The 26,093-nt window shown below is 32.2% G+C and overlaps 4 protein-coding genes, 1 long non-coding RNA gene and 1 pseudogene across 5 annotated transcripts; 5 read left to right on the top strand and 1 right to left on the bottom strand.

Annotated features, from left to right (window-relative positions):
• The first annotated feature begins 998 nt into the window (after positions 1–998).
• Positions 999–5,523, top strand: LOC119614734 (protein dalmatian-like). The gene is given in 7 exon segments (XM_037970850.1): positions 999–1,221; positions 1,487–1,776; positions 2,218–3,120; positions 3,173–3,709; positions 3,712–4,664; positions 4,770–4,860; positions 4,948–5,523. Coding segments are annotated over 7 exon segments (3,288 nt in total). The 3' UTR covers positions 5,239–5,523.
• A 495-nt stretch (positions 5,524–6,018) lies between these two features.
• On the top strand, positions 6,019–8,830 carry LOC119614739 (annotated as a pseudogene).
• A 562-nt stretch (positions 8,831–9,392) lies between these two features.
• On the top strand, positions 9,393–13,159 carry LOC119614736 (calcineurin B homologous protein 1-like). Its single transcript, XM_037970852.1, has 3 exons — positions 9,393–9,621; positions 12,267–12,530; positions 12,614–13,159. Exons 1-3 carry the CDS (start codon positions 9,555–9,557, stop codon positions 12,811–12,813), a joined length of 531 nt encoding a protein of 176 aa, XP_037826780.1. The 5' UTR covers positions 9,393–9,554; the 3' UTR covers positions 12,814–13,159.
• Positions 10,633–11,371, bottom strand: LOC119614737. Its single transcript, XR_005232359.1, has 2 exons — positions 10,946–11,371; positions 10,633–10,695 (listed from the first exon to the last, which is right to left on the bottom strand). It is a non-coding gene; the product is annotated as an uncharacterized LOC119614737 (long non-coding RNA).
• A 2,092-nt stretch (positions 13,160–15,251) lies between the features above and the next one.
• LOC119614735 (lysosomal acid glucosylceramidase-like) lies at positions 15,252–17,447 on the top strand. Its single transcript, XM_037970851.1, has 8 exons — positions 15,252–15,393; positions 15,453–15,598; positions 15,669–15,795; positions 15,858–15,996; positions 16,053–16,617; positions 16,685–17,027; positions 17,087–17,252; positions 17,314–17,447. The coding sequence occupies exons 1-8, from the start codon at positions 15,342–15,344 to the stop codon at positions 17,411–17,413; spliced, it is 1,638 nt and encodes a 545-aa protein (XP_037826779.1). The 5' UTR covers positions 15,252–15,341; the 3' UTR covers positions 17,414–17,447.
• Positions 17,448–19,711: 2,264 nt separating this feature from the next.
• LOC119614738 (lysosomal acid glucosylceramidase-like) lies at positions 19,712–22,928 on the top strand. The gene is made up of 10 exons (XM_037970853.1): positions 19,712–19,916; positions 19,995–20,131; positions 20,199–20,373; positions 20,523–20,676; positions 20,734–21,054; positions 21,193–21,322; positions 21,407–21,520; positions 21,698–22,040; positions 22,101–22,275; positions 22,720–22,928. The coding sequence occupies exons 1-10, from the start codon at positions 19,862–19,864 to the stop codon at positions 22,817–22,819; spliced, it is 1,704 nt and encodes a 567-aa protein (XP_037826781.1). The 5' UTR covers positions 19,712–19,861; the 3' UTR covers positions 22,820–22,928.
• The last annotated feature ends 3,165 nt before the right edge of the window (positions 22,929–26,093 follow it).

Genomic DNA, 26,093 nt, shown 5'->3' with positions numbered 1-26,093 from the left:
CTGCCTGTTCACAATACGAAACTCATTTTCTTCTTATAAATATATTGAAAACAAAACAACATTTTTAATTTATTTGTTGTTTTCAATATATTTGTTTTCAATATATTTGGCATTTAGAGAAACAGGCAGTAATAAATAAAAAAATGTTTAAAGATCACTTGCATGTCCATCAATATACACATGTACATACATAACTACAGATAAAAAACATACACATTTAAATAAAAAGGTAGACAATATATTTCTTATACTTTCCCACTTTTGCTTTGTCAGACCGTCATAAAACCTACGGCTACACAATCACACATACATAATTATTTCCCATATTATTAGTTCTTTTTTACTACCACAACAGAACCTGTTTCTTGCACACACACTTTGCTGATTTTCGGCTCGAATTTAACTCGAACTCAACTCGTTTTCCACTCGCTCGTAAGCGAGTTGAAAAAACAAAAACATGTAAATATCGGTTACGAAGCGAATTCAAAACACATAAAACTCTAATTAAAATTGTGCTCGCGTGTTGAAAAATAAAACTCGCGATTTTGAATTTCAAAAAATTTCAAGCGATATAAATAAAATAGCGATCGCGAGCGATATTTTTAGCTACCCTGATTATAATAATAATTAAAATTTAAAACACATTAGAAAATTTTGACGGCTTACACCCAATTAAAAGTCACCGTCGCCGAAATTTTTAACGCCGCCGCTGACGTCGATAATGTTTATCGGCTAAGAGGTCTAAAATTCAATATGGCGGTTGTTTAATTAAAAATACAAATTTATAAGTTTTGCTCCTCATTTTACGTGTAATTTTAATTATTTAAACATTAAAATAGCGCAAAATAGTAACAATTTTTCATTAAATGTGCTAAGTGATATATACTTTATATATTTACAAAAATAAGATGGCTAAAATCAAAGAAAACACTAGAAAAGTTGCTGCTGCTAAGAAAGCAACAACAATAAAAGCAAAAACAACCACGCCTGTGAAAACAATGAATGGAAAAGTACATAAAGTGCGTGTTAATGTAAAAAATATGAAAAAATCTAAAGAGGAAACCTCAAAAATAAATTCAATTGAATGTAATGATCAAACTGTATCACCAAAAACTCGTTTATGTTTTGTTAAATTACGACGCACCCTCACTAACAATACCAGCAGCAGCTCATACAACAATATTAATAACAACAACAACAACAAAACATTGCAGGCACAATGTAAAGTAAATGAAAATAATAATAACATAGAAGTGAATTCCCCAAAGCTAGATAGATCTACAGAGAAAACAAAAAAGCAGGAAGACCAAGGAAAAAGCCCCTTGAAATTATAAATAATGCAGCTATTCCTGAGAAAGACGAAAATTTTAATGGTAAAACTTTGGCTGCAGCTTCAGAAATTCGAGATAATTTTGCTTTCAATATGAATTCTTCAACTAATAACTCTCCAAAACGTTGTTTTATAAAACTAAAACGTACAGCTAAGCAAACAAACAAAAACAACAACAACCCCCTGAGGCTGAAGGTTTAAAATCGCAAAGATATAAAAGAGCTGCATTAAAAACTAATGGTTTAGAGCCTAGAACTCCTAAATCTATAAAGAACTGTGTAGTTAAATTAAAAAATACACCTCAAAAATCAAATTCAAAAGTGGTGATCGAAGAACCATCAACACCCAACTCTGCCAAAAAATGTGTAGTTAGATTGAAAAGAACACCAGTTATTGGAAAAGAAAAAGATTTCGTTATTGAACCAAATACTACTAGAGCATGTATAGTAAGATTACAAAAAACCCCAATTATACTGGGAAATAAAGAAAATACTGGTAAGTTATAGAAACTATTCATTTTTATTAAATTCAATTTCAATTTCAAATTCTTTATTTCAATAACCTAGCCTATATAGGCCATAATCGGTTATAAATTTCTACTTATGAGATTATAAATTTTATATAAAGATTATAAAGATTATAAATTCATACAGTTAGTATTTCTTGCAATTGCCGTTTTTGTTTAATTTTATTTTACTTTCTGAAATTGTGCAAATACATATTTTAGTTTATTTTTTATTTGTTATACAGTTTATTAAAACAGTAAATTTTCTATAAATTTTCTTTAAGTTATTATTATTAACAATTTCAGAATGCACAGAACCAGTAGCACCAAATCATCAATCCGCAATAGAAGTAAATAAACGTAATAATTTTCATAAATTAAGTTTAACAAAATCACTAAGGAAATCTCCAAAAATAAAGAAATAGAAACAATAATACATTCAAAACACAATGGAGACCAAGAGACAAATAAACTAGAATCGGAAACAATTAATAATAACACAGAAACCAATAATTTAGTTAATCGTTTAAAACCTCAGAACTGTATTAAGCATTTCGCTAAATTATCCTTAAGACGAACAAATGGACAAACAAATAGAAATCTAACAACAAATTTGGAAGTAACACAATTTGAACCTCAACAAAATTCTACAATTTGTTTTGAACCAGCAAGAAATTCCACTTTATTAGAATTTGGTTTTACTAACGCCAAAGATAAAGTAAAATCCAAGCAAACTTCTAAAGACAAATCTTCATCTCAAAATCTAGCCAATAAATCTGAAGAAATAGTTGATCTATTAAATTCTCTAGATGAAGATGATGACCTTTTATTAAAGTCACCAGAAAAGCCGAATAATGAACAGGAGGAAATTATGGAAATACCAAACGAAAAAGAAGTTGAGGAAGGCATTGCAACAACTCAAAGTAATAGAAGTCCAGCAAAAAATCACACCCATAAATTCTTTCATCGTCATAAAGAAGATGCTGCAGAAAATATGACAAAAGCTTTTACTGAACCAAAACCTAAATCGTCACCTGCAGCAGCTAATGGCAAGAAACGACGTTTTTTGACAAAACGTTCTACTGTGGCAAAGCGAGATAATATCTACGAATTTTTATCACAATCTCAAACTTCCGATTCAGATGGTACAACAAAAAATACCGATCCCACAGCTGATATTATTAAAAAACTTATAGATCAAGGAAAAGTACGTGTGGCCACAAATTGTAAAGGAAAGGGTAAACCGGTATTTAAACGCAAGCCGCCACCGCCCAAACAAATGAAAAAAAAAAACCAACTGTGGACAAAAAATCAAAAAATACCAGGAATAACAAAAAAAACCCGTAGTCACTAAGGAACATGCAGCTATAATAGATGATGAAGTTGATGTAATTCACATGGATGATGATTTTGATAATTATGAACCACTTTTACCAGATAATGACGACAATATGGAAAATCAAAGAATTGAAACGGTTAATAAGGCGTTAAACCATAATAACAATAGACATCATGTAAATGATCAGGAAGGTACTTTTAGTCGCTTGGCTAGAAGTGTACTAATAAATGAAGCGGGACGTTCCGATTTGCAAAGAAAAAATGCTTCCTTACTATTAGAAATGGTAAAGAAATTTGTTAGTACACCGAAAAACAAACAAATGCCTTCAGCTCAAGCAGCCTTAGAATCAGAATTATCTCCCATTCCTATACCGCCACTCAGGCCAGCAACAAAACCCTCACCTTGGCGCGTTGATGAAGATGCTTATTTACCTAAAACTTTCAATTTTGCTAGAAGTTCGGGAAATTTGCCATCATTTTCTAGTGATTTCATACCATCAACACCGAGAAAGAAAAACCGAAAAGTCAAGCGACTATAAATTCTAAATTTTCTCCTATAATAGGTAATCAAAATACATCCAATGTAACACCTTTTCAAAGTCCTCTTCATAATAATGTAGAAAACATACAAGCACAAACATCCAACGAAAATTTGCCTGCACAAACACCTAATCAAAATGAACCATCTGTTCTCTCATCATTTTCATCCAACGATTCAAATGCAGAAAATATGCCACCACCTAGACCGTTACAGGAAAACAATAATGAGAATGAAAATATATTTGCTTTGAAACAACTTCCAAATCCTCGAAGAGCCCTCAACTATCGCAGTCCCCTGAAAGCCATTAATATTTTAGAAGTAGTACACTTACCACCCTATAAAAGTTCCAATAAAACACCCAATTCCAAGGAGCCGGCAACAGAATCAATTGAAATGTTTGGTTTTGAAGAAAACTTAGGTGATGATTCTTTGCAAGTCGATAAAAGTGTTGCTTCCATTAGTGCTTCACCTCAAGCTGACATTAATAAAATAACTAAAAACCGTCCTAAAGAAGACCTTTTCGGTTTTGAAGATTTTCTATCTCAAACTGAATATTCTAGCCAGGAAAATGATGAAACAAATAACAATGACATTACAAACAATAATCAAAATTTAACTATACACGATAAACTGCTAGATTTACGTAAACTAAAACCTGCTGAAAACGATATTGAATTAAGTAAACTTAAAGAAAATAACAGAAATCCTTTAAAAACCATATCTCTATTTGATGAAGAGGCTGCCTCAAAAGCAGATGGCTTTAGACAAAGAGGTATTAAAGAAATGCTATGCTCTACTCTGATAAATCCAAAGCCATCAACTAGTAAGGAAGCTTTAAAGCATTTAAATAAATCAAATTGGAAACATTCAAAAAGGCCAAATTTTGGAGAGGAGTTAGATTTAAGTGAACTCTTTAAAGATCCTGAACCAGAAACAACTTTCAACGAAATGTAAGTACATATTATCATTATATAAATAATTTAAGCAATTAAAGTATTTATTTTTGTTTATTATCTAATTAACTAAAATAAATATTTTTATGGTTTACTAACCAGTTGCTATATTAAATTGAACTTTTGCAACAATTTTAATTTGTTTGCAACTAGTTCAGAGTCAACAGGGCCGCAAAGATTTAAGTTCTTCTTTGTTGGTAGTATAAAGCTCATACATTGCTCTTAAAAATATAATTTATTTTTTGTTCACTTAATTTAATACACCACTAATTATTTTTAGGATGCCCATCGTACATATATACGCCCCTATAAGCGTAAGCGTCGTTTAAAGCAAAATAAATATGTAATGTTTTTAGACAGTGATGAATCCGACGACGAAAATCATTCGGCTGAGCAACAAAAGCATCAACGTAGTCATGAAACTGATACTAGTTCGGAACAGGCTCCAAAAAAGAAACGTCAACGCAAAGAGCCCAAAGAAAAACCAGAACTTACTGAATTCGTCGAAGAGTTTAATGAAATGTGCAAAGAAGTTGATAGCTATGAGTTAATTGTGGAAAAGAGTGCATGAGAATTCAATAAAGTATGTATACTTAAAAATATATGTATTTTATTAAGAAATCATTTCAAATCCTATAAATATGTTTCCGTTTTAAATTTTTGTTTAGTTTAATACTTTTATTTGCCTTAAAAAGGATTATTATTTTAAATTTATGTATTTCGATTATGTTTAGTTTATTTTAGTTGAGCTGTGTTTCTGCAATTTTATTTTTTAAGTATTTTTTAACCTATTTTTCGTTTTGAGTGTATGTTCCAGAAGAAATATATTGATTGATTCAATATGCCTTATTTCTAATTATAGAAATTATTATTTATTTTTGTTTTGTGTCTACAACATGTCAAAGAACAATTAATTGTTGTGCTCAATAAAAACTAGATATGAATTTAAAACGACGCCCTTTCCGCGACAATTGGATCTTTGTTTCGAATATAATCGACCACCATACATTGCCTATTTGATTGTCATTTGATTTAAATGAAAAAAGTTTGAAATGTTAATTTCTGAATCAGAGCCTCTATTGTTTGCATATTAGTGGATATTCATGCAAATACGCTTACCTTCCCCTAAAAAGATTTTCATAATTCTAAGCTTTCATATATGTAGCCTAACGAACAGCTGACGTCTTTTTGACACTCTCTCATTTATTTACAAGTGACTAAACAAAAGAGAGATACAAAACGAAATAATTTGTAGCAGCAGAAAAACAATCAAATCCACTGTGATTAATGGATTTTTGATAAATTTTTATAAAAATTAGAACATTAATTTAATTATAAAATATTAGAAATAAAGAAAAATTAATTACAAAACCATAAAGTTTATAAAAACAGCAATATAATGGAAAGTCCCTATGCACCATTAAGTGAATCCTGTGCGAAAGCTCTAGGTGATAAAGTTTATGATAAACGTAAATTGGCTTCACAGGAAATAGAAAAGTAAGTTGTTTTTTTAGTAACTTAATAATGGATTAATAATCAAAATTTCCTAGAATGGTAACGGATTTTAATATAAAAAACAATTCAGCACAAATACGTACTAATAGAAGTATTGTCAAATGATTTTGCCTCTTCACGAGATGCTAACAAAAGAAAAGGTGGCCTAATAGGTTGGCCGCCACCAGTTTGGGTTTGGGAAAGGTGGGTGTGTATACTACATATTGGTTGAGTTAACATTATATTTATTTTCTCTTAAGGATTCCTCTAAATATGTCAATGAACTGGTTACTTCCCATACTCAATTGTTTGAGTGATCAAGATTTACGTGTACGTTATTTTGCCTGTGAATCACTTTACAATGTAGTTAAAGTGGCACGTTCCTCCATTATACCCTTCTTTCCTGATTTGTTTGCGGCCATTATCACGTCTAGTTGCAGATTCCGATCAAATGGTTAAAGATGGCAGTGAATTGTTGGATCGCTTACTTAAGGATATTGTTACCGAGTCATCGCAAACCTTTAACCTGGAGGCTTTTATACCTTTGCTAAAGGAACGCATTTATGTCAAGAATTCTTTTGTTAGACAATATGTTATCTCCTGGATTTCTATATTAAATGCTGTGCCTGAAATTAATATGGTCATCTACTTAACGGATATAATTGATGGTCTCTTTACCATGTTGGAGGATAATACCCAGGAAATACAAAGAATGTGTGAAACTACTTTGACACAATTTCTTAAGTCCATACGTAATGATTCCAGTTCTGTCAAAATGGAAGATACCATCAATATACTCATACACATGCACAATCACACCAAATGAATTGATTAAGGTGGGTTAATAGAAGTAAATCCTGAATTATATTTTATAAATAATCGTTTCTTTAGTCTATAGCCATTACCTGGATACGCGAATTTGTTATAATATTTGGCTCGAATGTTTTACCCTATGCCAGTGGTATTTTCACCGCCATTTTACCCTGTTTAGAATATAATGTGGACAATATGAAAAATATTAAAGAATGTGCTGTTTCGGTTAATAAATCTATGATGAATTTAGTTTCCTCCAAAGAGCATAAATCGAAAAATATTGAACAAATAGAGTTACGTTCTATAATGGCTGTATTGTCACAATATCTAACACACAATTCGGTACAAACTAAAGTGGCGGTATTGGAATGGATACACACATTTACTTATAAATTTTCCCAATGAAGTAAGTTTTTAAATTAATTGAAACTTAACAATAAAATATGTTTTTATACTTTTTTATCTAACATTTTAGATGGCCAATCATACCACCCAATTGGGTAATAATCTTTTGAATATTTTGTCAGATAATTCAGATGAAGTGGTTTTGAAATGTATTTCCGTTTTGGCAGAAATTGTCAATTCTCAACACTCTAAAGGTTAGTTTAATTATTTAGTGAAAATGTAATAGGTTTATTAATTTTCTGTTTTTATTTTAGAAACCACTGATTTCAATAAAGCCCATTATCGTAAATTTTATTAAGTTTAGTTAATTTATTCAATGATGACAAAAGTTTCTTAGACAATCGTGCCAGTCTTATAATTAGGTATGTTTCCTTATCAATTTTTGTTAAGCGTTTAATTTGCATTGTAATTTCTTTTCCTTTTTAGGCAACTTTGCGTTTTATTAAATGCTGAATATATTTATTTGACATTTTCGGAAATCATAGCTGAAGAATTGACAAATCTTAAATTTGCTTCATTACTGGTACGTCTGCTAAACAGTATATTGATGACCTCTTCAGAATTATTCGAATTACGTTCTTTCTTGAGAGATATTTCTTGTGAAAAGTCGGCTAAACTTTTTAAATGTCTTTACATAAGTTGGGCTCATTGTCCCGTCTCTACGCTTTCTCTGTGTTTGTTGGCTCAAAGTTATCAACATGTTTCGGAACTGGTAGTGTTATTGTAAGTTTTTCCAGACTATAGACCGGAGTACAAACTAGACTATAGGATAGGTTATAGGCAGGACTATAGACTAGTCTATAGACTATAGCCTAGACTAATCTAAGACATAATATACACTATAGATTAGACTATAGCCATATATGATTATGAGCACTTATCATTTGTTATTATTTAAACAGTGCTGATGTGGAGATAACATTGGAACTCTTAAATGAACTGGATAAGCTGGTGCAGTTAATAGAAACGCCCATTTTTGCATGTAAGTTTTATAATATTTTAATGGCAGGTTTTTTTTTCTTACATATAATTTTCAGCTTTAAGACTTACTTTGGTTTCGAAAGCAAATAATTGTGCTGATGCCCAGTATTTGGCACATGCCTTATTTGGAATACTAATGTTACTACCTCAAACGGATGCATTTAATATGCTAAAGAATCGTTTGCAAATGTGTACCCAATTACTGGGGACAACAGCCCATGTAAGTTATGGAATGATTTTAATATTTTAAATACATCAATTATATTTATTTCCTTCCTCTATCTCTCAGCAACGAAAAAACATTCCCTACAATATAAAAGTAATATAAATTTCGAAGAATTATTGGAGCATTTTAAAAAGATACAAAAAGCCCATCGTGATCAGCGTCTGACACAACGGAAACGCAGTGTTATAGTAAATGATACTGCTATATAAACAAAGTTTTTTTTTTTAGATTTCTTACAATATTAAAATTTACATAATTATTACATTTTAAGCTGTGATGCTAACAAATATTTATAATTTTACAAATATTATGTTGTAAATTTTCATTATTATTTAAAATTTTTATTATTTCTATTTTTTTGCGATTTTTTTTTTTTATAAATTATAGAAAAAAAGTTCACAATAAAGGCTTTTTATATGATCTTGTTATTAATGGAAGATAAAGAATATTAAAATATTTATTTTAAATCAACTCAAATATGTACTCTTCATCATCTACAGAGTAAAATTTAGTTAAACTCTTCATCATGGCTTTTCTCTGTTCTATTTACATTGTCTTTCCGGCAATACCTTTTTCTCATATTTTTTGTGAATTAATATTATTAAAAATGTTAAAAAGACAAGAGTTTCTCTTCTAATTTATTTCAATTGAAAAAAAAAAAAACGTTTTCTGACGCATAACGCTTGTCGACAGCGCTTGCAATTGTAATCGTACTATAACAATGACTAATCTACTACCTCTTTTATACAACTGTGTGTATTAACTACAAATTACTTCACTACTGAGAACGAAGAAGAGAGCAAAACAATTGTCAATTGAAATTGTCAAAAGCATCTGATTAGTTTAATTACCAGCAGCAGTCACTTTTTCAACAAAACACTTGTGTGTTGTTAAATTTTACGTTTTAGTTTTATTTTCGAAACAAAAAATAAAGTGTAACTAAAAGTTTAAAGAATCAAATAAACAAAATGGGTAATAAATCTTCATTATTGTTGCGTCCCGAAGAAATTGCACAAATTCAAGAGGAGACTGGCTGTAAGTACTAAAGAAATCTCACATCTCTACTATAACTTTCATCATCATTCATCAGTAAAACAACCTTCAGCTAGAATAAATAAACGAATTCATATTACGGGGTCAATTTTGAAGTTAGTAAAATGTACAAATATTTCAATTACTTTTGTATTTTATCAGATAACAAGTGTTTTTTTCATATTATTTATTATCTTAACTATTATCTTTATTTAAGCAATAATGAAAAGTACTATGTATTATTTATTTTCATTTAGCTTCTATTTTTATACCATTAATTGTTATTTAGTTGCTAATTGACTGTTTAACACATTTTTAAGTTGAGCTAATAGAAAAGTAAAGTCGGTCCAGAACTACTTGATGATACTCTACAGCGTTTTGACAAAATTTCGGGGGTGTTAAGGTTTGCGTCACATTTATGGCTAAATATAGACGAATATTAAACATTTTTACAAATGACTGGAGTTTATAGGTGTTGTAAACCTTTTACATTTTACTATAGGCACATTCTTCTTGATGAAAACGATTATTTACGTGTGACTTTGTAACAACAATAATAGATAGTTCCGTTAATAACCATCAGTTCGACAAAGAGTTAAAGCATTTGAAAATGACAGTCATTTCCACTAGCGTCTAACCCCGTTGTTGCCTTTAATTTGTCTTTCGTCATGAATGTATTCTTTGTAAACGAGACTGAACAGTCATTACTTGAGTGTCGCTTTTGTAAGCGAGAACGGAGACAATAGTCAGTTTACTGTCCAAAGTAATCTAGAATGTAGACACTTAATAAAAGAAAAGCGAAAAGGTTCGTTGCCATATATAGACTCCTTATGACTAGATTTCTGACTGTCTCTTTATAATCTATAGAGTGATAATTGACTTCCTCCTAGGACAAGTACATGTTCAAGTAACTAATCATTTGGGTAGTCGGAGGGCTAGTTCGGGACAGTCCCGCGAACTGCTGGGTAGTTTCAGTCAAATGAGTGCCACTGTTCTTGTAGGTTTGTGTCTGTGTTTCTTTCGGCCATTAAATTGTTTATGCTGCATTTAGATAATAGAGATGAATATGTTGAGAAACTAGAAAAAATAAATATTTTTGTTTAGTTTAAGCTGTATTAAACAAAAAGTAAGTAAGAATATATTTCACAAATTAATGTAGAACATAATTGAAATTTATTTATTTACTATGGAAGGAAAATTGTACAATAAAAATGCTTAAAATTTGTTATAATGGGTGTAAGTGTATGTATTATGTATCCCTAGAAAAGTCTTTAGAACGATCACAAGATATACAATTATTGTTAGCAAATAAATTTTATTTTATTACATTTATCTAGTCATTAAACTAGGTATTCCAAATCACATTTGTTGTATCAAAAGTTTTATGAAATCTGGAGCAAAGGGAACGATTATTTAGTTATTATTCCCATCTAATTAAATTTTTAAATTTTCTTTCATATTTAAATATTTTATTCAAATTACAAAAACTTAATACTATTTTAAAGGTTGTTTATAAACTACATTACTACAAAAGAAAAAAACTTAAATGCAGTCAACAGAAAAAGTATATACATACATACATACATACATACATATGTATTTCAATAATTATTTTGTTTTAAATCATCATCACGTGTTGATGCTTTTATGTCAAGTGGAAAATTTTGTTTGTTTTGTTATTAAAATTTCTAATTCGCTTATGACTTAAATTCATTTATTTATTTAACTAAAATAGGCACATAATTTGACGTAATGTTGAAAGCAAACGTACGAAATCGTATTTCATTTCAAGTTGCTTTCAACTATAATTTTTAATATGTGTTCTAAAATATTTATTAAATTATAATTACGTTTATTTTCTTCTTAGATATTTAGTTTTTATTTGATGTTTATCTACAGTTTCATACGTATTAATGGACGTGTATATAATATATAATATTGATAAATATTTTTTTAAAGGTGATAAATTTATGAGTGTCAGCTTTCAAAGTTCTTATTCTAAATTGTATATTATGCGCAATTTTATTGATAGTGATTTTTTTTGGAATGATAAGAATACAAAAACAAGAAGTAATTAGGAAACAACTTGCACTAAGAAGAAAATAATTTAGAATTTTTTTTTAAAAGCTGAATTAAAGAAATACAATTTCATATTACAAGAAATTATATTATGGAAATATTCTACATTATTCAAAAATTTCCACTAAAAATCTTAATTTTCATAAAAAAAACCTCCATTATTATTAAAAATTCAAAACATTCAGTAACAATTAAAAATGTGTACTTAAAATTCAACATTTTTAATTAAAATTAAAAATTTTTGCTTAAAATTCATAAAAATTTTTGAGAAACATTGACTTTATTGTATATAGAAAACTTACTCCAAAGAATCACGACAATGTTCCACAGAACGGCATCCAGAAGTTAAGGCAATGTCACTAGTTCCATGATTGTTGTTTAAAAATCTAGAGTGTATCAGTTTGCATTCGTTCGAGAGCTACGAATAGTCAATTGAGGACAAATTTTAAAAAACTCATTTCAATCATCGATTCGCTCATTTACATGTTTCACCTCCCCCCATTTGAAGCAGAACCAGTTTATAAATAAATTAATTACCACTAACAATAACAACAACACAACACTTTCAGTTACTCCCAATCAAATTGAACGTTTATATTCACGTTTCACTTCTTTGGATCGTGGTGATTGTGGTACCTTATCACGTGATGATTTTTTGCGTATACCAGAATTGGCCATTAATCCATTGTGTGAACGTATTGTTCATGCCTTCTTTGCCGACAGTACCGATGATCGTGTCAATTTTAGGCAATTCATGAAAGTATTGGCCCATTTCCGACCAATTAAAGATAAAAAGGAAAGCAAATTGAATTCACGTGAAGATAAATTGAAATGTAAGTACAAGGTTAAACAAACATTAAAAGAAAAATAAATTTAAATTAAAAAAAAAAAAAATCATTTAATTTTCCAATTCCAGTTGCCTTTAAAATGTACGACTTGGATGATGATGGTGTCATTAGTCGTGATGAACTCTTGAGTATTTTACACATGATGGTCGGTGCCAATATCAGCCAGGATCAATTGATTAGCATAGCTGAACGTACCATTTGGAGGCAGATCTCTGTTGCCAGGGTAAAATTTCCTTTGAGGACTTTGCAAAGCTTTAGAACGCACTGATGTTGAACAGAAAATGTCTATACGTTTCTTGAATTAAACCTATTGGGCAAAACAGCTTTATTTAATTATTTACACACAGAAAATATACATACATACAAATATTTTAAGGCTATTTTTATATAAATAGTAAAAAAAAGTATTAACTTTAGAACAGTTTGTTTTAATCTTATTTTTGTTTTTAGTTTAATTTTTTTTGTGCATTATTTAAGCTTTTTGTTAAAATTTCCATTCATTCCGTTTGCTAACAATGAGTAGTGTTTGTTGTATAGAATTGATAAATGGCCTTTTTTAATATTATTGGTATTAAATTTATTAAGTAAACACTGAATATCAAAATAAATAAAAATGTGCAAATTGTGTACTTAAAAAATTTATAAATATGGAATTTATTTCTATTAGTAAAATGTTTAAAATTGGAAGTATGTAATTGTGGGATGAAGGAAAAGATGGTTATTTTCGGCAATTTTAGTTGTGTTAATGAATATTTTTTTAGTTATTACAGCATATATTTAGGCATTTCATTTAGTGATAACCCAGCCAATATGTTATGAAATTACTGATTATGTTCGAGTCGTTTATGGCTCTTCCATATGAATAAAATAGTCGCAGACGTACTGCGATCATAAAATATATTTTATTCTATTCTATAGAATAGTATTAGTTCTTTATAAGAACTTGTTCTATTCTATAGAATAGAATTAGTTCTTTATAAGAACTTGTTCTATTCTATAGAATAGAATTAGTTCTTTATAAGAACTTGTTCTATTCTATAGAATAGAATTAGTTCTTTATAAGAACTTGTTCTATTCTATAGAATAGAATTAGTTCTTTATAAGAACTTGTTCTATTCTATAGAATAGAATTAGTTCTTTATAAGAACTTGTTCTATTCTATAGAATAGAATTAGTTCTTTATAAGAACTTGTTCTATTCTATAGAATAGAATTAGTTCTTTATAAGAACTTGTTCTATTCTATAGAATAGAATTAGTTCTTTATAAGAACTTGTTCTATTCTATAGAATAGAATTAGTTCTTTATAAGAACTTGTTCTATTCTATAGAATAGAATTAGTTCTTTATAAGAACTTGTTCTATTCTATAGAATAGAATTAGTTCTTTATAGGAACTTGTTCTATTCTATAGAATAGAATTAGTTCTTTATAAGAACTTGTTCTATTCTATAGAATACAATTAGTTCTTTATAAGAACTTGTTCTATTCTATAGAATAGAATTAGTTCTTTATAGGAACTTGTTCTATTCTATAGAATAGAATTAGTTCTTTATAGGAACTTGTTCTATTCTATATAGAATAGAAGTAGTTCTTTATAAGAACTTGTTCTATTCTATATAGAATAGAAGTAGTTCTTTATAAGAACTTGTTCTATTCTATATAGAATAGAAGTAGTTCTTTATAAGAACTTGTTCTATTCTATATAGAATAGAAGTAGTTCTTTATAAGAACTTGTTCTATTCTATAGAATAGAAGTAGTTCTTTATAAGAACTTGTTCTATTCTATAGAATAGAATTAGTTCTTTATAAGAACTTGTTCTATTCTATATAGAATAGAATTAGTTCTTTATAAGAACTTGTTCTATTCTATATAGAATAGAATTAGTTCTTTATAAGAACTTGTTCTATTCTATATAGAATAGAATTAGTTCTTTATAAGAACTTGTTCTATTCTATATAGAATAGAATTAGTTCTTTATAAGAACTTGTTCTATTCTATATAGAATAGAATTAGTTCTTTATAAGAACTTGTTCTATTCTATATAGAATAGAATTAGTTCTTTATAAGAACTTGTTCTATTCTATATTGAGATGACAATTCCTATCAAATATTCTCTAAAGAATAATTTATTTAGGTCATTCCTCTCCTAACTTATACTTTATCTATAACGATCCCTAATGAATAGAGAAATTTACTTATAAATATAAATAAATAAATATTAAAAAAAATTAATTAGAAAATAAAAGTTTATTATTGTTTACAGATTATCCATAATAGTGTTATCACTCGAGTAGTCAAAACAAAAATATCATAAATAATTTGCGAATTTATTTGTTATCAAATTTTAATTAAATATTTAAACATTTGATATGCGTATGAAGCAGAAATATACACAAAAATTGTATCAATAGTCGACATTTCAAATAGTAAAGCAATTAAATTTTTAATTAATTCAATTAACTGTTTACATAAATCTAAATCTGAAAACATTAAAGTTGATATTCAAGAATATTTTTAATCAATTTAAATTAATTTTTGCAAACTAATGGAAAATCTTTATACAAATCGTGTAACTTGTTTTATAAAGCGTACTTGCTATTCGGTTTGGTCTTATACTTATTTTAAAATCTAAAGCATTTCCAGATTAGATGGATTTGCCAATAAATCCAGCCAATTTAATTAAAGATAATTCATTAGGAATTCGCTACTGGTGTTCGGTTAAAAAAAAGGTGTAAACCTTATAAGTATGATTAGTTTCATTGAAGTGATTAACGGAAGTATAACACTTTTGTTAAAATGGCAAAAGAAAAAATTTATTTAAAATTTACAATATTTATATTAATTTTGGGTAAGTTTTTATAAGTTTAAAAATAACAGCAATAAATAAGTTAAAAAAACTAATTTCAGCTTATGTTCGAGCCGAAAGCACACCTTGTAATTTACGTGAAACACCCGATGGCGGCGTTTGTGTCTGCACCTCGTCATATTGTGATTATTTAGAAGATCCTACACCCGAAGAAGAACCCCGTTTCAGTTTAGTGTCGTCATCAAAGGTGAAAATGCATTTTCTTTATCTTATCGTTAAAATCAATAATATTAATATATTTTTTTTTGGATTATCAGGCAGGTCTACGTTTTGAATCCACCAAAGGTCTTTTTAATCTTTTCAAAAAATATTATGTTTTTGATTATGATCAACGTATGCGTTCACAAACACAAAATGAGACAGTACAAATAAATCAAAGATTTAGTAAGTCAAAAAAATAAAACTATAAATGCTAGAGAAACTATAAATATAACGCTCTATTTTAGCCCCAGCCCGCACAGTACGCTTGGAAATAAATCGTGATATTAAACATCGTAAGATTGTAGGTTTTGGAGGAGCTTTCACTGGCGCCGTTTCATATCTATTGCAGAAACTACCACAAGAATTGCAAGATCATCTTTACAAGTGAGAGAAATTGAAATTATCTTCATATAAATTTATTTTAATCTTTAATATTTAAGATCCTTTTACTCTAAAGATGGCATTGGTTGGAATCTATTGCGTATGTCTATTGGTGGCAGTGATTTTGATTTGGAGCCTTGGGCCTATAACGAACTACCCGAAAATGATGCCCAATTAACAAATTTCACAAAACTAGATCCTCGTGATGCCATAAAAGCCCAACAAATACATCGTCTTAAGGAAGTTGCAAAGTCGAATAATTTAAAAATTAAAGGTGCCGCCTGGAGTCCTCCCAAATGGATGAAATCCAATAATGCTTGGACTGGTTTTAGTCATTTGAAAAAGGAATACTATCAAACCTGGGCCGATTATCATTTGAAATGGGTGGAAATAATGGAAAAGAATGGTTTGCCCGTTTGGGCCATATCAACTGGCAATGAACCCATGAATGGTTTAGTCTTTATGAATTTTGTTAAGTTTATGAGTTTAGGTTGGTCTCCTCTCCATCAGGCCGAATGGTTAAGTGATCATTTGGGTCCCACCATTAGAAATTCAAAGTATAAAAATTTAATCATATTCGGAAATGATGATCAACGCTACACTTTCCCCAATTGGTTCCATGTGGTAATTTCTAAAGTTTAATATATAATAATTGCAAGTAAAAACTATCCCTATTCCTACATTGCTATAGATGAAGAAAAAGCGTTCCGATTCTGTGGATTATATCGATGCCTTGGGTGTTCACTGGTATTGGGATGAAATTTTCAAACCCAGTTTTATTGATAAGACTCTGGAACAAATGCCCGAGAAGTTGTTACTCATAACTGAGTCTTGTATTGGTGATAAACCCTGGCAAAAGTCGGTGCCAGCATTGGGTTCTTGGTATCGTGGCGAAAAGTATGCCAGAGCTTTCTTGCAAAATTTGCAACATGGCTATAATGGTTGGATTGATTGGAATTTGTTGCTCGATCAAAATGGTGGTCCCAATTATGTTGATAATACCGTCGATGCTCCTGTTATAGTTAATACAAATAGTAGGTTTTTATTTATTTACTCTGGATTACAAAAACTTCTTGTGTGTCTTTTATTTCAGATCCCAATGAGATTTTAAAACAACCCATGTTTTATACTATGGGTCATTTCTCGAAATTTATACCTGAAAATTCGGTACGCATTGATGCGATTCGCAGCAATGTTAATATCGATAGTGTGGCTTATTTGCGCCCTGATGGCTCCATTTCTGCTGTTCTCTTCAATAGGTATTTAAATTATTAAAGTCTTTTACCCAGATTTTTAATACCTACCTATTTTTTCTTTCAGTGGCAATGCTAATGTTGAAATTACCGTTGTGGACAGTGTTAGCGGTACTATTGTTATTAACTTACCTCCCCGTTCTATTCATACATTACTTTATCGCTGAAAATATTCTACTAAATAAATTTGTTTAAAAATAATTGTTATTTTTTATTTAAATAATAATAGACTTGTTTTTGTTATAAATTTTATCGGTCTATTTTATTGTTCCTATACAAAGGCCATCGATAAAGCAACCAAATACTTATCGGTTGAGGATTTTTCTATATAATTCTCTTTAAAATTTTGATTTATGACTTGAAATGAGTCAATCTTTTAAAAGAGAAACAATTTAACTTAATTTTTTGAGAACAGAGGTCACAAGTCTAATTATCGCAAAATGAGAATGGTGGTTTCACACGATATGAAGCTCGTTAAGGGAAAATTTTCAACACTACATATCAAGAAGATAGATAGATGGATAGATAGATATAGATAGATAGATAGATAGATAGATAGATATAGATAGATAGATAGATAGATAGATAGATAGCTATAGATAGATAGATAGATAGATATAGTAGATAGATAGATCGATGATAGATGATATCTAGATAGATAGATCTATCGCTCGTCGCTCGCTCGCTCGCTCGCTCGCTCGCTCGCTCGCTCGCTAGATCTCTCGCTCGTCTCGCTAGCTCGCTCGCTCGCTCGCTATCGCTCGCTCGTCGCTCGCTCGTCGCTCGCTCGCTCGCTCGCTCGCTCGCTCGCTCGCTCGCTCGCTCGCTCGCTCTCGCTCGCTCGCTCGCTCTCTCTCGCTCGCTCGCTGGTTCGCTCGCTCGCTCGCTCGCTCGCTCGCTCGCTCGCTCGCTGCTCGCTCGCTCGCTCGCTCGCTCGCTCGCTCGCTCGCTCGCTCGCTGCTCGCTCGCTCGCTCGCTCGCTCGCTCGCTCGCTTCGCTCGCTCGCTCGCTCGCTCGCTCGCTCGCTCGCTCGCTCGCTCGCTCGCTCGCTCGCTCGCTCGCTCGCTCGCTCGCTCGCTCGCTCGCTCGCTCGCTCGCTCGCTCGCTCGCTCGCTCGCTCGCTCGCTCGCTCGCTCGCTCGCTCGCTCGCTCGCTCGCTCGCTCGCTCGCTCGCTCGCTCGCTCGCTCGCTCGCTCGCTCGCTCGCTCGCTCGCTCGCTCGCTCGCTCGCTCCTCGCTCGCTCGCTCGCTCGCTCGCTCGCTCGCTCGCTCGCTCGCTCGCTCGCTCGCTCGCTCGCTCGCTCGCTCGCTCGCTCGCTCGCTCGCTCGCTCGCTCGCTCGCTCGCTCGCTCGCTCGCTCGCTCGCTCCTCGCTCGCTCGCTCGCTCGCTCGCTCGCTCGCTCGCTCGCTCGCTCGCTCGCTCGCTCGCTCGCTCGCTCGCTCGCTCGCTCGCTCGCTCGCTCGCTCGCTCGCTCGCTCGCTCGCTCGCTCGCTCGCTCGCTCGCTCGCTCGCTCGCTCGCTCGCTCGCCTCGCTCGCTGCTGCTCGCTCGCTCGCTCGCTCGCTCGCTCGCTCGCTCGCTCTCTCGCTCGCTCGCTCGCTCGCTCGCTCTCGCTCGCTCGCTCGCTCGCTCGCTCGCTCGCTCGCTCGCTCGCTCGCTCGCTCGCTCGCTCGCTCGCTCGCTCGCTCGCTCGCTCGCTCGCTCGCTCGCTCGCTCGCTCGCCCTCGCTCGCTCGCTCGCTCGCTCGCTCGCTCGCTCGCTCGCTCGCTCGCTCGCTCGCTCTCTCGCGCTCGCTCGCTCGCTCTCGCTCGCTCGCTCGCTCGCTCGCTCGCTCGCTCGCTCGCTCGCTCGCTCTCTCTCGCTCGCTCGCTCGCTCGCTCGCTCGCTCGCTCGCTCGCTCTCGCTATCTGTCCTGTTTCTTCTCGCTTTGGCAGAATACACCCAATCGTAACCATTGAACAATGGAATTGCTTCTTTGGAATACCATTTTTCGATCGTTGCGTACTGAATGCGTAAACGTAATCGAAATGCAGAATATGGGTGAATAATAGAGAAAAATACAATTATTTTTGTATCCGAATAAAAATCGACTATTTGTTGTAAAATATCAACAATGATTGCAGTTGATAATCCTGTAAAATAAAAGTAATATAGGTATACATTATTAAAGGCCCTTATCAAAATACAAATTTCTTTTAATACCTATGAGTACACGAATACAAATTTGAGAGTAATTCCATAAAATATCTCATGTATGTAAGTTAAATTGAGTAAAAATTTATTAATGAACCGACCAAAACAAAACGCAAATATTTACTTTTATAAATAAATAAAAAATACGAGAAGAGATTAACAATAACAATTTAAATGTATATAGTTGCGTTAGACCCCCCTAAATATATCTCCTATCATTGTATAGGTAGATAACTGACTGCAATACAAACTCTCTATAGAGATTGTACAATAACAGTATAAAGGGGACAGTTAACAAGTCAAGACCTATGATTAAACGTATTTTTCAAAACTTTTTGCGGAAGTTATACAAAGAAAGTGGAATTTGTTAGTATATATTTTTAAAAGAGATCGCTAACAATTATTGAAATTGTATAAAAACAAATGAAATTGTGGGCAAATTTATTAATAATATTAAGTTATATTTTAAAGCAATGTGGTAAGTAGTGATGTAAATTGTAAATTAACGCATAATTACTTTATGAAATGTTATATCTTTTACTTATATCGTTTCTAGATACTATAACTATACCCTGTGATCTTCAACCATCTAAATATGGTTTTGTTTGTAAATGCACTGCCGATTATTGTGATTATTTAGAGGAACCTATCCTGAAATCGGATAACAATTTGTTTGTAGTTTCTACAAGTAAAGTAAATTAGTTAAAAACATTTGTTATTATTTTTCAGTTGTTACTTTTTATATAAATATTTATTTTAGGATGGTTTACGTTTTTCTGTAACTGAAGATGAATTTGGTTCAACTAAATCTCTTAAAATCAAAGATTATCATGAATCTCTTAAGAGCAGGGAAGAATTTAAATCATTTAATATAGATGCTTTAGATGTGGATAATGCCAGATCCCTGTTTCAGCTATATGGAGGAAATGAAAGATGTAAGTTAAATTTTGAGTAAATGAGAATTGTTTATGAGGAATTTATTCAAAAAAATCTTAGAATTTAACATGATCACTTTACTACTAGTGGGATTTATAATAACAAAATTATCGATTATTTATAACATAGAGTGTTTATCTTTTCTTAGATTTAATTTTACCTCAAAGAATGAGTAAATCATCTATAACTGTAGATCGTTCTAAGACTTATCAGAAGATCGTGGGATTTGGTGGAGCTTTAACAGGAAGTGTGGCATATTTACTAAAGAAATTAAAGACCTCTTTGCAAGATCACTTATACAAGTTACAAAATTAATATTTAAATTCTTCTGCCATCCACTAATCTATTATCACTTTTAGATCATATTTCCACAAAGATGGTATAGCCTATAATATTTTACGCACTTCTATAGGAGGTTGTGATTTTGATTTAAAACCCTGGGCCTATAATGAGTATCCGCAAAATGATAAACATTTAACAAATTTCACAGCATTGGATCAACGTGATTTATTGAAAATTGAACAAATTAAACGTTTAAAATCCATAGCTTTATTGGATGATCTTAAAATAATGGCTGCTGCCTGGAGTCCACCACCCTGGATGAAAACGAATAATAATTGGACAGGTTTTAGTAGTTTGAAACCAGAATATTACGAAGCCTGGGCTGAATATCATTTAAGGTACGATGTACATCAACATTAACATAATATGTATTTCAAAAGATTTTATCATGATCATTGGTATTTTAAGATCATTTGTAGAATTAGCTTTTCTTGCTTGTGTTTGCTCATTTGCTTCATTTCCTTTTACATGTGCAGATTTCTTGAATTAATGTTGTCTAAAAATATAACGATATGGGCCATATCCACTGGCAATGAGCCACTAAACGGAGTCATTGGTTGGCTTTTTGTACATTTTATGAGTTTAGGTTGGACACCAAGAAATCAGGTATACTATATATACACTTGAAAATATTATAAATATTTGTTAGTTTGTGAAAAAATAATAAGTTTTTCTTTTTGTGTTATTAAGGCGATTTATTTGAATGATTATTTGGGCCCAGCTTTGAAGGAATCACGCTTTAAAAATGTTTTAATATTTGGCAATGATGATCAGCGTTACTCATATCCCGCATGGTTTAAAACGGTAATTAGAAAATTAAAAAATCTGGTATCGGCAAAGAGCTCCCTTACTTTTATGAAAAAGAAAGGAAGGAGAGAGAGTCAGATGGCTTAATTGCCGCACTCTCTCTCTCTTATTCTCCGACTTACTAGATATTAACAAAAATAATATTGCAATATTAAACTGTTTATAAATTTCAAGATGAATTCCTCGCGACCCGGTTCTCTCAACTATCTTGATGGTTTAGCCGTACACTGGTATTGGGATGATTTATTTGGACCAGAACTTATAGATAAAACTTTACAATTAATGCCCAACAAATTACTATTAAATACTGAAGCCTGTGTGGGTGATAAACCTTGGCAAACTCGTGGACCTGAGTTGGGTTCATGGGAAAGAGGTGAACAGTATATACGTTCTATACTACAAGATTTACAGCATAATTTTAATGGTTGGATTGATTGGAATCTAATGTTGGATGAGCGGGGAGGACCCAACTATGTTAATAATACCGTTGATGCTCCCATAATTTTAAATACTGAGAGTAAGTTGAAATAAATCGATTTCAAATTGAAAACAATCCAAAATAATCCTTTATTTACAGACAATTCTGAATTTTATAAACAACCCTTATTCTATGGCATGGGACACTTTTCGAAATTTATTAGCGAAAATTCTCAACGTATTGAAGTGAAATTGTCATCTATACAAAATTCAATTGATGCGGTTGGATTTAAAAGACCGGATAATAAAATTGTTTTAATAATATATATAGGTAAGCAAGAAAATGTATTGAATTACAAGAAAGAATTTAACGGCCACAGTTGCCTCTAAATACTTAATGTGGCACGCTTTTAATGTGAATATTAAGTAAACTAAAATGTTTTCTAAGTGTTTTTATGACACACTGTTATTGCAAAGAACTATTAACGCGCGTGTTTAGTGTTAAAAGTATTTCAACAATTTCTCTCTTTACACTTGAGATCAAGTAATATTTTCAAAATTTATGTTTTTCTGCATGTACTTGTGTCTTAAGTGTGTGTTTCCTTTCTAGTTTTGAGATACACTTGAGAATAGTGCCAACAAAAAAAGGCATATGTTTTATTATGGGAGTGGAATTATTTTAAGCTACTTACCACCTCTTCGTTTATTACAAATATTGTCTTTATGACAACTTTTTAATATTTTTCTTTAAATATCTTAATTTTATTTTTCCTTTTTAGTGCTGCTATTCCCCAGGATATTAACCTAAATGATAGTGTACGTGGTATGCTTACCATAAATGTGCCAGCTCGTTCAATACACACCATTGTTTACATGTAGTAAAAATTTTATAAATTTTAGTTTCATTTTATAAAAAATTAGTTTATAAATTTTTGTTAAAATATGTACATAAATAAACCACAAATCGCAGTATTTGTTATATTAAACATTTTAAATGTTTTTATTGATATTATAGCTTTTTTGTAATAAAAAATTAAATTTTACAACAAGTAACTGAAAATATGAAAATTATGGTTTTAAAATTTTGTTTAAATTTTAAAAAATAGTTATTAGTTAGTTAGTTTAGTTAGTTTTAGTTAGTTAGTTAGTTAGTTATTAGTTAGTTAGTTAGTTAGTTAGTTAGTTAGTTAGTTAGTTAGTTAGTTAGTTAGTTAGTTAGTTAGTTAGTTAGTTAGTTAGTTAGTTAGTTTAGTTCGTTACGTTAGTTCGTTAGTTTAGTTTCGTTAGTTAGGGAGTGGTTACGTTAGTTAGTTAGTTAGTATTTCGTTCTTCGTTAGTTCGTTAGTTCGTTCTTCGTTCGTTCGTTCGTTCGTTCGTTCGTTCGTTCGTTCTTTCGTTCGTTCGTTCGTTCGTTCTTTCGTTCGTTCGTTCGTTCGTTCGTTAGTTCGTTCGTTCGTTCGTTCGTTCGTTCGTTCGTTCGTTCGTTCGTTCGTTCGGTCGTTCGTTCGTTCGTTCGTTCGTTCGTTCGTTCTTCGTTCGTTCGTTCAGTTCGTTCGTTCGTTCGTTCGTTTCGTTCGTTCGTCTTGTTCGTTCGTTCGTTCGTTCGTTCGTTCGTTCGTTCGTTCGTTCGTTAGTTCGTTTCGTTCGTTCGTTCGTTCGTTCGTTCGTTCGTTCGTTAGTCGTTCGTTTCGTTCGTTCTTCGTTCGTTCGTTCGTTCGTTCGTTCGTTCGTTCGTTCGTTCGATTCTGCGTTCGTTCGTTCGTTCGTTCGTTCGTTCGTTCGTTCAGTTCGTTCTTCGTTCGTTCGTTCGTTCGTTCGTTCGTTCGTTCGTTCGTTCGTTCTTCGTTCGTTCGTTCTTGTCGTTCGTTAGTTTCAGTTCGTTTCGTTCGTTCGTTCGTTCGTTCGTTCGTTCGTTTCGTTCGTTCGTTCGTTCGTTCGTTCGTTCGTTCGTTCGTTCGTTCGTTCGTTCGTTCTTCGTTCGTTTCGTTCGTTCGTTTTCGTTCGTTCGTTCGTTCGTTCGTTCGTTCGTTTCGTTCGTTCGTTCGTTCGTTGTTCGTTTTCGTTCGTTCGTTCGTTCGTTCGTTCGTTCGTTCGTTCGTTCTTCGTTCGTTCGTTCGTTCGTTGTTTTCGTTCGTTCGTTCGTTCGTTCTTGTTCGTTCGTTCGTTCGTTCGTTCGTTCGTTCGTTCGTTCGTTCGTTCGTTCGTTCGTTCGTTCGTTCGTTCGTTTCGTTCGTTCGTGTTTTCGTTCGTTCGTTCGTTTCGTTCGTTCGTTCGTTGTTTCGTTTTCGTTCGTTCGTTGTTCTTTCGTTCGTTCGTTCGTTCGTTCGTTCGTTTCGTTCGTTCGTTCGTTCTTCGTTCGTTCGTTCGTTCGTTCGTTCGTTCGTTCGTTTCGTTCGTTCGTTCGTTTCGTTCGTTCGTTCGTTCGTTCGTTCTTCGTTCGTTCGTTCGTTCGTTGTTCGTTCGTTCGTTCGTTCGTTCGTTCGTTCTTCGTTCGTTCGTTCGTTCGTTGTTCGTTCGTTCGTTCGTTGTTCGTTCGTTCGTTCGTTCGTTCGTTCGTTCGTTCGTTCGTTCGTTCGTTCGTTCGTTCGTTCGTCGTTCGTTCGTTCGTTCGTTCGTTCGTTTCGTTCGTTCGTTCGTTTCGTTCGTTTGTTCGTTCGTTCGTTCGTTCGTTCGTTCGTTCGTTCGTTCGTTCGTTCGTTCGTTCGTTCGTTCGTTTCGTTCGTTCGTTCGTTCGTTCGTTCGTTCGTTCGTTCGTTCGTTCGTTAGTTCTTCGTTTTTGTTCTTTCCCTCCCTCCCTCTGTTCCCCGCCCCCTGTTCCCCTCGCCTTCCCTTCCCCGTTCTTCCTTTTGCCTTTCTCCTCCCCCCTTTTCTCTTCCCTGCCTTTCTTTTCTCTTCTCCCTTTCCCCTTCCTCACCCCCCTCTTCTCCTAACGTTCATACACAGCATACTCCTTTCCCTATACAATTTAAACTCTTTGATATTACGGTCTACTATGCATTTAATGAATAAATTTGAAACAGCCTGTTTAACTATTATCACATCATTAAAAGTACACCCTGTTCTAACCAACATTGCACTTGCATACTCATTCATTGTCATAAACAGTTTTGTTTTCAACCGTGACGCGAGTGTTTGCCAAATTGTAAAATTTGTATAAAATTGTAAATATATTAATTATTAATCAATTTGTGCAATTTAAATCATATAAAATTAGTTCTTTAATATGTTCTTAAATTAATAGCAATATAAAGTGTAATAAAGTGAAGAATAGAAAAAAGAGTAAATTTCCTAAAGGAAATGCAAAATGCAGGTGGCCATTGGCCAATTGTTCCTAATGTAAAGCCAGTTGTTATTTTAGTGATATATTTAAAGAAAAGTTAAATGTTGTAAATTGCAACATCCTTTGCAAAAGTATTTAATTTAATAAATAATTAATTTATGTGTGTAAAAAATAAAAATATCCATACAATTCAGCCGGCAAAATGGTTGATCAAATTTTGTTAAGCTTTTTTCATTGTTTGTGTTATTATGATGTTTTCATTGTTGTTGTTTGTTAATGCATTTTGTATTTATTGTGTGCAAGAGAAAAAAAGAGAGTCATGCAGAGATGGGACTAATATATTAATGTTAAAAAGCAGTATTAAAAGGTAAGTTTAATATATTTTTCTATTTGACTGTAAATATAAATTTTGTTAAAATTCTTTTCTTCTTTTCTTTAATGGCAAATTTCATATTTAATTTTTGTTATAATAATATTTTTACAAAATAATTGAAAAAAACTCATGTATTTAATAAAACGGCTAATTTGCTTTTATTTTATTCCTCATTTTTTCAAACTCACTAAAAACATCTTCAAAATATTAAAATTTATTAAAAAAAATAATAAAACTTACAGTCAAGAATAAGCATTGTTCTGTATAATTAAAATTTTGAATTATAAAACATTTTTCATATTTCCGTTACACATCACTGATAGTTGTCACTCAACTTAATCCTTTTAATATTTATTATAACAACACAAACGTATCGTCATATTTGGATGTCTTTAAAATAAGAGAATTTTCTATTTATATATCAGAAGTTTTACTATATTAATTCTTTAAAACAAGGAATGACAAATTATACGCTGCTAGTATATATGCGGGGAGTTTAG

This window comes from Lucilia sericata, unplaced genomic scaffold (genome assembly GCF_015586225.1).
Source record: "Lucilia sericata isolate MDLA Ls3-8-SP2 unplaced genomic scaffold, ASM1558622v1 Contig003302R_arrow, whole genome shotgun sequence".
Classification (NCBI taxonomy): Eukaryota; Metazoa; Arthropoda; class Insecta; order Diptera; family Calliphoridae; genus Lucilia; species Lucilia sericata.
Note: the sequence above shows the minus strand (reverse complement) of the source record. Positions and strands in the feature narration are given on the sequence as shown.